Source organism: Elephantulus edwardii, unplaced genomic scaffold, assembly GCF_000299155.1.
Source record: "Elephantulus edwardii isolate Elephantulus edwardi_28Jun2011 unplaced genomic scaffold, EleEdw1.0 scaffold00094, whole genome shotgun sequence".
NCBI lineage: Eukaryota > Metazoa > Chordata > Mammalia > Macroscelidea > Macroscelididae > Elephantulus > Elephantulus edwardii.
Genome location: NW_006399844.1, coordinates 9,337,483 through 9,350,432, shown reverse-complemented (window position 1 = coordinate 9,350,432; position 12,950 = coordinate 9,337,483). Strand labels below are relative to the sequence as shown.

The window sequence follows — 12,950 nt, the reverse complement described above, 5'->3', positions numbered from 1 at the left end:
TAATGCATCAGGTGTAGTCTGAGGCGTCCAGAGGTGAACTGACTCTGTGTACTTCCACAGAGATTTTCCTTTATGCATAACTTCATTTTGGAAGCTTTTTGATCCTTTAAAGGGCACTGTTGACATAGTGGCTAAAAATTTAGTCTGTTATCCTCAAGGTTGGCAATTCAAATCCACTAGCCACACTACAAGAATAAGATGAGTCAACCTGCTTACTTAAAAATTGACAGTCTTGGAAACGCCATGAAGCAGGTCTACTCAGTCCTATAGGGTCATTATGCGTGGAAATGGACTCAACAGCAATGGATTTGTTTTGGTCTTTTGGGCTCCATGGTGTAAATATTTCAATATATTTGACTACCAACAGGCAGCATCATGATAGATGGAGAAAAGATTGAAGTTGTCAATGATTTCATTTTGGTTGTAGCTACAGTCAACATCCTTGGTACTAGCAGTCAAGAAATCAAAAGATGAGTCACACTGGGAAGATATGCTGTCAGAGATCTCTCCAGTGTATTGAAGAGCAATGATGTCAGTTTAAAGACTAAAGTGTGTTTGATGCAATCCACAGTTTTCTCAATTGCTTGCTATGCAGTTGAAACTTGGACAATGACCAAGAATAACAATAGAAGAATTGATGTCTTTGAGCTATGATACTGGAGAAGAATACTGAGTATCTCATGGACTGTCAAGAAAACAAATAGCTCTGTCCTGGAGAAAGTGAAACCAGAGTGCTTTTTGGAAGCAAGAAGGGTGAAACTTTGCCTCACAAACTTTGAGCATGTTCTTAGAAGGAGGCTAGTCCTTGGAGGAGGACATCATGCTTCGGAAAGTGGATGATCATTGTAAGAGAGGAAGATCCTTAATAAGACGGGCTGATACCGTGACTGTAACAATGGGCTCAAGAGTGTCAGAGATGGTGAGGCTGGCACAGGATAGGACAGGGTCCAGATCTGCTGTCCACAGGGTCACTAGGACTCACAATCAACTCAATGGCACATAACAAGAACAACAATTGAAAAGTTGGCAATTCATGTTCACTCAGAGGCATTTTGGATAAATGACCCAGAGATCTACTTCACAAAAATCCACTATTGCAAACAGTTCTAATCCGACATCCATAGGGTCATCACGAGTCAGCATCGATCAGTAGCAACAGCTTGGTTTGATTTAGAGTCAGAAGATTTATTGGACCGTTCCTTCAGTCATTCCCAGTTTATTTAGAACGAGGCCATCCCATTTCGTCTTAGGATAGCTTGGCTTTGGGCATAACTGGCCTTTCCCTCTTTCAAAATGATCTTTTTTGCATTCTGTGTTTTGGAGTTCTTGGGTAGTAGCCATTTAGTTTTTTGGACCATCCACACATCTGGATGATAATTTCTAGATGGTAATTTACACCTCCTTACCTCTGTGGCTTCATGTGTCTCTCTCTGCCCCATTGTCCCTCCCTGACTTCCATTACCGTGGACCCTCAAAGCTTCTGGTACAAAATGCCAAGTTTGTCCCAAGCTTCAAGTCTTCTTAGGGCCCAATGAGTCCCACACATTGGCTCGAAGCCAGATGTCTCTTAGACTCTGGTTTATAAATTTACTTATTACTTTGTCACTTGTTGCTTTTAGGTAAATGATTTTGGGGCTTTTAATATTTTTTCACTGGGAATTTTTAATTATGAGAGTCTATATAATAACCTTGCCCACCATTAGTAGAAGTCTTTACAGAAGAGATTATTCAGTTTCTTTTATTACTAGTGCTTCTCCATAATCTGCTTAATCTCTCCTACATTTTCTCAAGGGAAAGAAGAGACATAGGGCTAACTCTCTGAGGGAAGAACATTTTTTTCCATTCTGGTTTTCGTCACAGAGTGAGGAAATGATTGAGTGAGCAGACTCGGGTCTAAATTTTAAGGAGATGCTTAAAACACTGAACAAGCAAGATGAAGGATAGATATTTAATGAAATATATTTTTAAATATGCATAATAAAAGTCTATGATGGGCAAGATATCAAAATGTTAAGTAAATACAGGATCAGACCTTGAACTTACCTCACTCTCTCATCCTAAACCAAATCTATCAGACCCTGTCTTTTTGAAAGAGTGCATTAAAATATGGTTCATCCCGAGTATGGAATTTTTGGTGCCCCCTTAATTTACGCAGTCGAGTTGGGAGCCTCACACTAGCCCTGGGCCTGAGACTTGGGGTGTTTTCATTTCTGTGATTTCAGATGGTCTGGCAGCCTGGGTGAGCACTTGGATGCCCAGTCAATGGGTTTCTCTCCCAACAAAACCCATACACAAACTTGGACTCAGATACATGTTACTCATAATTCCCATGATGCCCTCTTATACTCACCTCCTCTCAAGGCAAGGGTTCAAATGCCCAATTAAGAAGAAGCCAATCTGTCTTCTGGTCCTGGTTTACTTCACAGATCCCTTGCTTTGGGCTTTTTAAGGCTGCTTTAGGTAAACAGTGAGTAGCTTACTAAAAATATCCTGTTTTCACTGAAGCCAAATCACAAAAGAAAGAAAATATCGTATACATGAGTAAGGAGAGGCTGGGACAGGCCAGAAGTTTCCAGAGCAACAGTTAACTGGCCGTGCCAAGAGCTTGAGCCCTCTTGGAGCTGAGCTGGCTCCTACACACCTGACGTCAAGATGAGACAAGTCGCAGCACGGATGGCTTCTCACCAAACCCTCTCTCGCCCTGTTCCAAAATTAGCTTCCTTTATAACTGGGTCTGGTGGTGAGGAGAGTAAGTAGGGAAGGAGGGTTTTCGATTGGCTGGGCTCCTATTTTAAAAGCTCCCTCCTTGATGTAACATAACACTGCTCAGAAGATGGATATGTGTTTAACAATTTTCCACTTTATTACCTGAAGGCTAGAGGGTGGGAGAAAGAAGATATAAATAGGTATTTAACCATACAAATAATTTACATTACAGTCTTCTTTATGACTACAAAATAATAAAATAAAATTAAATTAAGAGCAATAACCATTTAGGCACAGAGGTTACTAGGCAAAAACGGATAAGCTTCTCTAGAAGTCAAATGAAATTTAAAAAACAAACAAACAAAAAACCCCACCCCACCTTACAATGGATCTTGGGAGCACACCATGGAATTTTTCTTGGCTGGGATTTTCATGTAAAAAGTTGTTTCTGCCTCCATAATTTATTTCATTATGCGCACCTGTGGGTCTGTCGTCATTCTTTGTTGAGACACCGCAGGACAGAGCTCCCTGTTGAGTCCCCTGGCTGTGGAGCTTCATGCAGAGCTCACGATGAAAGAACACATACATACCCAGGGGCCTCAGTCCCTTTCAAGTCATGAGAATCTTATCGCTCCTGGACACAAGTTGCTTTCCAGCTGACCCAGAACCATCACAGCTGAGAAACACAGGAGAAAATGACCCAAAGCAGCGAGGAAGACGAGACCCTAGACTGTCAGGTGTTTCCTTGAGTAGTGCAAGTGGTTAAGCACTCAGGATTACTTGATGGTTCAAATCCACTCAGGGACTTTCAAACTGGCGATCTGTTTCCAAAATGTCACAGGCTTGAAAACCGTATGGAACTTCCTGCTTTGCACACGTGGGGTCAACATAGGTAGGAATCAGCTCAGAGGCAGCCAGTGATGACAGGACTGGCCAGGACTCCCCTGCTTGACAAGGTGGTGTCCAGCGGCTGCCAATCTCTTCTCCTTTCCCGAGGACTGAACTGAAGGGGGTGCTGTAACATCCCTACCTGACATTCTGAGGCCTAGCAGGAGCTGAGATGGGCAGATGGGGGGGAAATGTGTGACAAGCAGCTGCCTGTGTGACTGCTGCAGATTCTTGTTGTTGTTAGATGCCACTGAGTCATATGAGTACGACTCATCAGCGACTCTCTGAACACTTAGGGACAGAAATTGGTGCCTTTTGTGTGTCCTGTGTGTCAGAGTTCAAGCTAGGATATATCACCTTTTGGAAATGTCTTGGAAGTATCTTAACTCTAGCATTTGGTGTTCTTGGAATTAGAACTGCCTCTATCTACATGGATTTTGCCAAGATTTTAAATGTTTCTTGGAAATTTCTTTTTTAGTTCATCATTTGCAGTTTTTTGATGAGCCCCCCAGAGCTACGACTTTTCCAATATAATTACCCCCACTGGAGTGTCATCTTAGGTTACTGCATAGGAACCTCGTCATTCATCTGCATTCCTGCATATATCATTTATCGACTGATCACCACTCCAGGGACCTTTAAGGAGGTAGGTACTAGTGTTTTGTGTATATGTGTTTTCAGACTGGTAATGGTAATTTTTTTTAGGGTGGAGGGAAGGATTTTCCTGTTCTTAATCAATCAACCTTTCGGCTAGTTGAGACTTAAGTCCGTAATGAACCCTCTGAACCTTAAATGCCGTCATCCTGAGTCTGAAGAACTCAGCACCCGACTACCACCATGAGTCATTCTAAAAGGGATCACAGTAGATGACTCGGGACAGAATGGGGGAAATGAGACTAGACAACAACAACAACAAATATTAAAAAGTTCAGCCTTACTGGCCTAATAGAGATGAGTGAAATCCCTGAGACCATGGCTCTAAGTCATCCTTTGAACCTGGAGCAAAACTCATTCCCCATGACTCGACTTTCAGTCAAATAATAGATAGATAGGCCTACAAAGTGACCAGTAACAACAGAGAAGTACTCACTACTTAGATTAGCCAACTCTGTAAGGTCAAAAGGGTAGGACTGGCCCAAGGGTAAAGCTTAGAAGGCAGAAAAGATGGATTCAGGGAAATGAGGACGATGAGGAAGAAGTAGAAAGAGTGCATGCAATTACACTATAGGTATTGTAAGTGTTGTTGTTGTTGTTATGTGCCGTCAAGTCGCTTGCGACTCATAGCGACCCTGTGTACAACAGCCCTAAACTCTGCTCTGTCCTGTGCCAATCGCACTGTCTCCAACACACCTATCCCGATTACCCCAGTCACGGAATCAATCCACCTCGTAGAGGGCTTTCCCCGCCTGTGCTGTCCCTCCACCCTACCAAGCATGATGTCCCTCTCCAAGGACCGGTCCCCCTTACAACATGTCCAAAGTATGTCAGACAGAGCCTCATTGTAAGTAGAGGTTTAAAATAAAATGTGTATGAATGGTTGAATAAAAACCAGTGTGCTTTGTAAACTTTCATGCAAATAGCAATTTTCTTTTAAAGTTTACTTATGAAATTATATTCCTTTACAGTCTGTAATATCTAATATCCTATCAGTGAAAAGAGGGCGGCCTAGTAGGAAATGTTGGTCTGGCGATATTTTCAAAGAAAAAAAAACCTAAAGGAAACGGTAAATTTCTTGATTCTTTTGGGCTCTCACCACATGCAAAGGTGGGAGTTTGTGAAGTAAGCTCACACTTCCCAGTGTAGTCTAGAGGATAATTCTACACACCTGCAGCCTGAATGTGTCACGGAGGAGGTCACTGTTGCAAACTTCTTAGGACTCAGCACCAAGAGACACAGGGGCTGGAAGCTGCCTCTAGTCTGCAAGTGTTCATGAATATACTTTTTGGATTGTAGCTGGTCATCACCTGGCAGAGGGCCAGAGCCTGAAATTTGAAGAGTAAGAATAGCATGGTGACTAGAAAATTGACAAAATAAGAAAAACAAAAATGGGCCTTAAATGTTGGGAGTGAGGCACTAGAAGAGCCCCAGAAGAGGATATGCAGACAAGGGGACAGAAGTTGAATGACCTACTCTAGGTCGTACATTGTTGGTCTTGTCCCCACCATACATACACGTCAGTGCCTCCTTCTGTGTCTGTACCCCATGACTCCACTTGAGACCAGTAGAGTGATCTGTGTGTTTACTTCCTAATGAACGAGGCATATTTCTGTTTAATCAGGTTTGGGTTCTGCATTCACTTATGAGGATAAACTTACTTACTCACTGCCACTCTTGGTTGAGACTCATAGCTTCCTTCCCTCCATTGGGTTTCCAAGACTATAAATTGCACCAGCAGGAAACTGCCAACTTTTATCCCACAATCTTTGCTTTCTAATAACGTGGTGCATCCTGGAACCTGATGGGCATAGCAGCCACTTTTAACTCCCTCTTTAGCAGGTCAGCTACGTATCAGTTCCGACTTGATGGTGCATAACAACATCAGCAACAATGGATTTCTCATGTGTGATTTTGGTGCTTAAATAATAAGGTCATGAGTGACAAAGGGATATAATTAGAAAATTGTACATTATACATTTGAAAATTCTACACAGAAAATTTTACATTCTAATTCTACATTTCACTAGCTGTGAGAAGGGAACATCCTGAATTCCATTCATTGGCCCTGATCTTTAAAGTAGAATGAATGCTAGAACCAGACAATAGAAGAGGTTGGAGGAGGCCACATGTTTTTTTTCCATCTGAAATAAAAAGGACGAGTAGCCGAGATGAGCCTACAACCAGCTAATCAAAATAGGCTTTCAGGTCCAATTCTGCCTCCTTGCCATATGGTTTTGCTAAGTAATTCAATAAAGATTTTTCTAAGCATCTGTGGGGCTGCTGGTTTTCCGTTTTCATATCCCTGAGTGAGCCGCTTCGTGTCACCCTGACACTTAGATTTTCAAAGGCGGTTGACACTTCAGACGCAAACCCAAGCATATTTCACACTTGTCTTAAAGCACCTCTGTGTTCCTGCTCTTTCTGAAGAAGTTCTCAGGCTTTTCCCAGTGATGACTGCTGTATTGGCAGGAGACGGTTATAGAATTGAGAACTTTTCAAGCTCTGGTGGCCTAGTGGCAAGAAGCTGCACTGCAATCTCAGAGGTGCACGGTTCGAATCCACCAGATACTCTGCTGGAGAAGGAGGAACAATCTCCTCCTGTACCTGTCAGATCTGATTTGACGGTACACACAAAAAATAATGACATTAGGGAGAAAAAAAGGATTGAGGACTTTTCTGACCACACCTTTTAAAATGTCATGATGTAGTTAGGTACATGTACTCTTGTGCCAACTAACCAGTACTCGCTTGCCAGGAAATTCATTAAATTAGGAATGTCCTGGCCCTCGCCGGGTGGGATGGCACTGTACACTGTGGTTCTGGCGTGTGTGCAGGGTGTCGGGAGTCCTGCTGAGGTGAGGAACTGAAGCCCAGCACACACTCTGCTCCCCACGTTCAGTGTGGTTTTTTGACGCCTCTGCCTATCCCTAGTCCTTCCAAGACATGTCTCATTCAGCAGTGGCCAGTGAAAGCTCATTCTCTTCCATTAGGGACACAGTGGTTTTTCTAATTAGTTTATAGATGCGTGTTGTTCTTGAACCTATAATTTTTTTCATATTTTTTAATTATTATTCATTTTAATGAAAGTTTACAGACTTCGGATTTCCATTCATTCATTGTTGCACTTTTCTCCCTGCCCACCCCTCCCCCCAGTTCACTCGTCTCTTTGAAAAGTAAAAGAAAAATGCCTTCATTGTTATACAATACCTCCCCGCAAGTCCACTCCACTATGCAGCATTTGTTCTGGACTCCTGTCTTGACAATAATACCTAATCATATATCCCTTTAAAAAGGAACCTATAATTTTTAACTGTCTTTGGGAAAGGATAAATTGGGAAAGCCAACAGGACTATTCCAATTTACTATGAAATACCATTGCTTTTTTTATTAATGTGAAAGTTTTTGCAATCCTATCAAATTACGAAGCTGTTCCTAACATCATGTTTTCTTCCCCACAGCGCATTATTAAAAGTATCACTCCAGAAACGCCAACAGAGATTCCCTGTGGCATCCGTTTGAATGCTGTGTGAAAACACACTTCATTGAGAGGAAGATGGCTCCCCACCAGCCTCTCCCCCTTACATCTGACCTTGTCACACCTCGACTTCTCCCCTCAAAGTGAATGAGTTTCCAGCTAAACCTGACAACGGAAGGGTCTCCTTTACAGAGACGCAGACCCCAAAGACCACGGGGCCCAGACTCCTAATGGCTTCCAGCCTCTTCTTTCCGTGAAATCTCCTGGCCGTGTTGCCACGTTGGACTCTATCTGTGATACAGCAGAACAGGCTCATTTTGGCTCTGTCACAGGGTGTGTGAGAGGTGATGACAAGTGCCCTGCCATCTGTTAGGTTTAGGAGTAGAGTCAAGTTTGTACTGTAAACGTCTCCTGTATCGTTCTCAGTGTGATCCTCGGTGTGTGACATCTGTTTGCTTGTAGAGGTTTCAGTGCGTGTGAATGCACAGCTGACACAGGAGAAAACGGGTGCCAAGTGCTCGCCATGTCTTTTCTGACAGCATGGAATTCTCTAGAGTGTTCCAGAACCCTCTTCACCGTGTGCTGCTGTAGAGTCAGGAATGGATGATAGAAGCAGCTAAACTGAAAAATATGTGTATGTGTGAACTTGCGTGTCTGTGTATGCTGCTGTCTCAGTGTATTCTTCTCTCTATTCTGGTTCTATGGGCCCATCAAAAATTATATGATTGCCTGTGATTTTTAAAAAATATTAACAAATGCCACACACTGAAATGTGTATTGTATGTTGTTATTTGTTGTTTTCTTTTTCATGTTGATTTTTAATAGGAAAGCACACTGGGGAGGGGGTTGGAACTGGCTTGTCCGCTGTGCTGTGGTGGTGGTGGTGGTAGTTGGGCTATTGTGCAGGGTCTATGACAGTGACACAAACTGTTGGTGTTGAGGCTGCTGCTGCTGTTTTCTGGTGGCTGCCTTGCTGACTAGGCTGTAGGCCTTCTCTGTAGATACCAGTGTTGTCTCCTTGGCCTTGGCCTTGGGCACCTGAGTTGTTTGAACAAGTGTCTTAAAGGGGCCTACATCTTATAGCTTGGCAGAAATGTATTTAAATGAATGAATTCCCAGCTAAGCCTTGGTCTCGGCCATGTTGCTTTTAAACCGAGCCAGACCAAGTGCCTGGACAGAGCCAGACCAAGTGTCTGGACAGCTCTGGAAACAGCAAACAATCTTGAGAGCCAGGCATCTCGGTGGATTTCCGTCCAGCTTCAGTTATTAGAGTTCACACAACTAGAGTGCTCCCTCCACCATCAGCCAGGCATGGTTGATGTTCCAGGTGAAAGTAGTCACGGTCTGATTCTGTGGGTCCACAATAGCGTCCTCCAGGATGTACACCAAGTGAAAGACATCGTGGAAAATAATGGTTCAGCCCCACAGGGCATCCACTGGTCTTGGTCAGGAATCTTCTGGACAGACGTTTCTGGTCAGGGGTAACCTCATAGTGTACTATGTCTTCCATCAAGCCATGTTTACTGAACGAATTTGAGTACCATTGCCAGAATGTGGTGAACATGAGGGCCCAGGAATTCTGAAGCACTCTCTGGCCCAGGAAATATGCCACCATTGTCCTGGCTGGGAAAGGCTCAGCACTCATAAAGCATCAGGAGTGCGGAGGCCAGGGTGGCATGTGAAGGCCCAGCCAGAGCTCCGCGCATGCCCACCAACCTAGCTCAGTCATCACCGCAGCTATAAAGAGTGGTGTGTTTTATTGAAAGGTACAATTATTATAAGACATTCTGCCACCTTCTCCTTTATACTTTGGCCCATACATCTTCCTTTATGAACTGACCATTAGCGTTTGCTGCACTCCTGTGCCATCCTCCTGTTTGTCTTTGCTAAACATTCACTGACAAATCTGGCTGAATGTCAACACATACACCTTCAGTGTCTTATTGGCCATCTGGTTTAACCTTTGTCTAATGCAAGTGACTCAGCTTGATCATTTCATATCATGTACTTTGCTTCGTGTTGTTGTTGTTATGTGCCGTCAAGTTGCCTGTGACTCATAGCGACCCGGTGTACAACAGTCCTAAACTCTGCTCTGACCTGTGCCAATCTCATTGTCTCTGACACCATTACCCCGGTCACTAAATCGATCCATCTCATCAAGAGTCTTCCTCTCTTGCGCTGTCCTTCCACCCTCCCCAGTATGATGTCCCTCTCCACGGACCGGTTCCTCCTTGCAAAATGTCCAAAGTGTATCAGACAAAGCTTCAGAATCCTTGACTCCAAGGAGCAGCCTGGCTTTACCCTCTCCAGGACAAACCTGTTCATTCTTTTAGCAGTCCATGGTATATTCAATACTCTTCCCCAGCACCTCAGCTCAATTCTCCTTCTATCATCCCTAGTCATTGTCCAGCTCCCTGATGCATAGCAGGTGATTGCAAAGACCATGTTTCAGGAGCACTTTAGTCTCCAAACTGACATCTTTGCTCTTCAGTCCTTTAGAGACGTCTCTAACCCTAGACTTTCCCATCGCAATCTGTCTTTTAATTTCCTGGCTGCTGGTGACAAGAGTGTTGATTGTGGAGCCGAGCAAACTAAAGCTGTGAACAGTCACAATCTCTTCACCATCCATCCTGATGCTGCCAATCGGCCCAGTGGTGAGAATCTTTGTTTTCTTGATGATGAGTCTCAGTTCATACTGAAGACTGCAGTCCCTGACCTTCCACAGCAAGTGTTTCAGGTCCTCCACAGTTTCAACAATCAGGGTTGCATCATCTGCATAATGCAGATTGTTGATGAGTCTTCCTCCAATCCTGATGCTACATTTCTCCTCATAGAGCCCAGCCTCCTGGATAATCTGTTCTGCATAAAGACTGAAAAGGTATGGAGACCCCTGGCATACACCCTTCCCAATTTTGAATCATGCAGTGCTTCCTTGCTCTGTTCTGACGACTGCCTCCTGGTCTGAGAATAGGTTTCTCATTAGCATGATCAAGTGTTCTGGGATTCCCATTCTTCTCTGAGTCAGCCAGTTTATTGTGATCCACACAGTCAAACGCCTTTGCATAATCAATGAAACACATGTAGACATTCCTCTGGTATTCCCTGCTTTCAGCCAAGATACATCTAACATTAGCTACAATATTCCTAGTACCACGACCCCTTCTAAAACGAGATGGCACTTCTGGCAGTTCTCTGTTGATGTGTTGTTCCAGTCATTTTTGGATAATCTTCAGCAGAATCTTGCTTGCATGTGAAATCAATGATATTGTTCGATAATTTCCACACTCTGACGGATCACCTTTCTTTGGAATAGGAACAAATATAGATCTCTTCCAGTCAGTTGGCCAAGTGGACTTGATTCCCGTGGACTTGATTTCACTTGCTTCATGAGGAGACTATAAATCCAGTTCTCACCTTGACCTAGGGTATGCAGATCTCGAACGCGGACGATAAATAAGAGTATCCTCAATGTAAGAACAGTTGAAGAGTTTGGGTTACAATGAAATGGCTCTCCCTCTTCCTGCCTCCAGCCACAGTTCTTGACCTTTCTTTGTTATTAGCTCTGTGAGTCTTCCACAAGTGCTGTCAAAGGGCCAGTTAAGGCTTCATTTTACAGAAAGTTCTTAATGCGTATCAAGTAAACTTAGCCTGTGGTGGCTGGTGACTCCCAGGGTGTGAAGAAAAGGAAGTAAATTCTACCTTGTAGTGTGACATTTTCACATTAAAACCTTGAAGAGAGTAAGACTTTTCAAAATTGTTGGGGTTTTTAAAATTAATGTTAGTGAAAGTTTACAAAGACTTAGGGTTTCCATTCATTCATTGTTGCACTTTGCTCCCTGCCACATCCTTCCCCCCCAATTCATTCTTCTCCTTGAAAAGTAAAAGAAAAACTTTCATTGTTATACAATCCCTCCTCCCAAGTCCACTCCACTGTGCAGCATTCATTCTGGACTCCTGTCATGACTATAATACCCAATCACATATTCCTTTTAAACAGTTCTCTCCCTCATCTGTTTCAATGCAGTATACATCATTCCTCCCCTCCTTCTCTGTCTTCTCTCAACCCCGATATCAGTCCCATTTTACAATAGTGACCCCATGCAGTATTTGTCCTTTTGTGATTAAGATCTTTCACTCAGCATAATGTCCTCCAGGGTCATCCACTTTGTATATTTCATGAATTCCTTGTTTTTCAGTGCTGCATAGTATTCCATTGTGTGACTATACCAGAGCTTCTCTATCCATTTGTTTGCTGATGGGCACTTGGGTTGCCAAATTGTTGTTGTTGTTCAGTGCCATTGAGTCAAGTGTGACTAATTGTGACCCTATGAACAAAAGATCTAAACGCTGTTCTGTCTTGCACCATCCTCACTCTTCCTAACACACAAGAGCCCATTGCAGCAGTCACCATATTGATTCACCTGGTTGAGGGTCTTCTCCGTTGAAAGCCCTCCACCATTCCCAACATCATGTCCCTCTCCAAGGAATAGCATCTCCCAAGCAATATGTCCAAAGTATGTCCTCATCATTCTTGCCTCCAAAGAGCACTCCTGCTGCACCCTCTCCAAGACATAGGTTTGGTCCCTTGGGATATCCATGGCTCTTCTCCAACATCACACAGCTCAAAGGCATCAATTCTTTTCCTGTCATCCTTATTCATTGTCCAGGTCTCAGATGAATAGCTAGTAATCAGAAAGACTATGGCCTGAATCAGACGTACCTTAGTCTTCAAACTGACATCACTGCTCCTCACTAATTTGGAAAGTTCCCTAACTGCAGATTTTCCCAGTACAATGTGTCTCCTTATTCCCTGACTGCTGGTACTGAGGGGGCTAACTGAGGATTCAAGCAAGATGAAGCTGTTGACAGTTTTTCCAAGTCAAATGTTAGATGGCTATATAGGAACCATGAAAATTTTCAAAGTCTTTCCCAAAAAATCAAATAAATAAAAAATTTGTTTCACATAGGTTGTACTTATTTGACCCCTATTTGTTAACACTGTTGTTGTTGTTGTTGTTGATTGTCTTCGAGTTGAGCACAACTCATAGCGACACTATGAACAAAAGGCCTGAAGCCCCTCTACAACTATCAACATTTATCAAAGTCTATAGAGTTGGATTTCACCTGATGGTATGAATAGGAATCAGATCGATTACATCTGTGGAAAGAACTGCTGGAGAAGCTCAATATCAGCTGTGAAAACTAGGCCAGGAGCTGATTGTGG

At 43.2% G+C, this 12,950-nt stretch overlaps 1 protein-coding gene and 1 pseudogene across 1 annotated transcript in view; one reads left to right on the top strand and one right to left on the bottom strand.

The window, feature by feature from the left end:
- Window positions 1-7,926, top strand: part of SLC6A4 (solute carrier family 6 (neurotransmitter transporter), member 4) — a 29,036-nt gene extending 21,110 nt beyond the window's left edge. Inside the window, exons 12-13 of the mRNA XM_006890990.1 lie at window positions 4,073-4,240; window positions 7,710-7,926. Of these exons, the coding sequence (XP_006891052.1) occupies window positions 4,073-4,240; window positions 7,710-7,781 (240 nt within the window). The 3' untranslated portion in view covers window positions 7,782-7,926. The remainder of the gene's footprint in view (window positions 1-4,072; window positions 4,241-7,709) is intronic.
- Window positions 7,927-8,845: 919 nt separating this feature from the next.
- On the bottom strand, window positions 8,846-9,341 carry LOC102856486 (annotated as a pseudogene).
- Window positions 9,342-12,950: the final 3,609 nt, after the last annotated feature.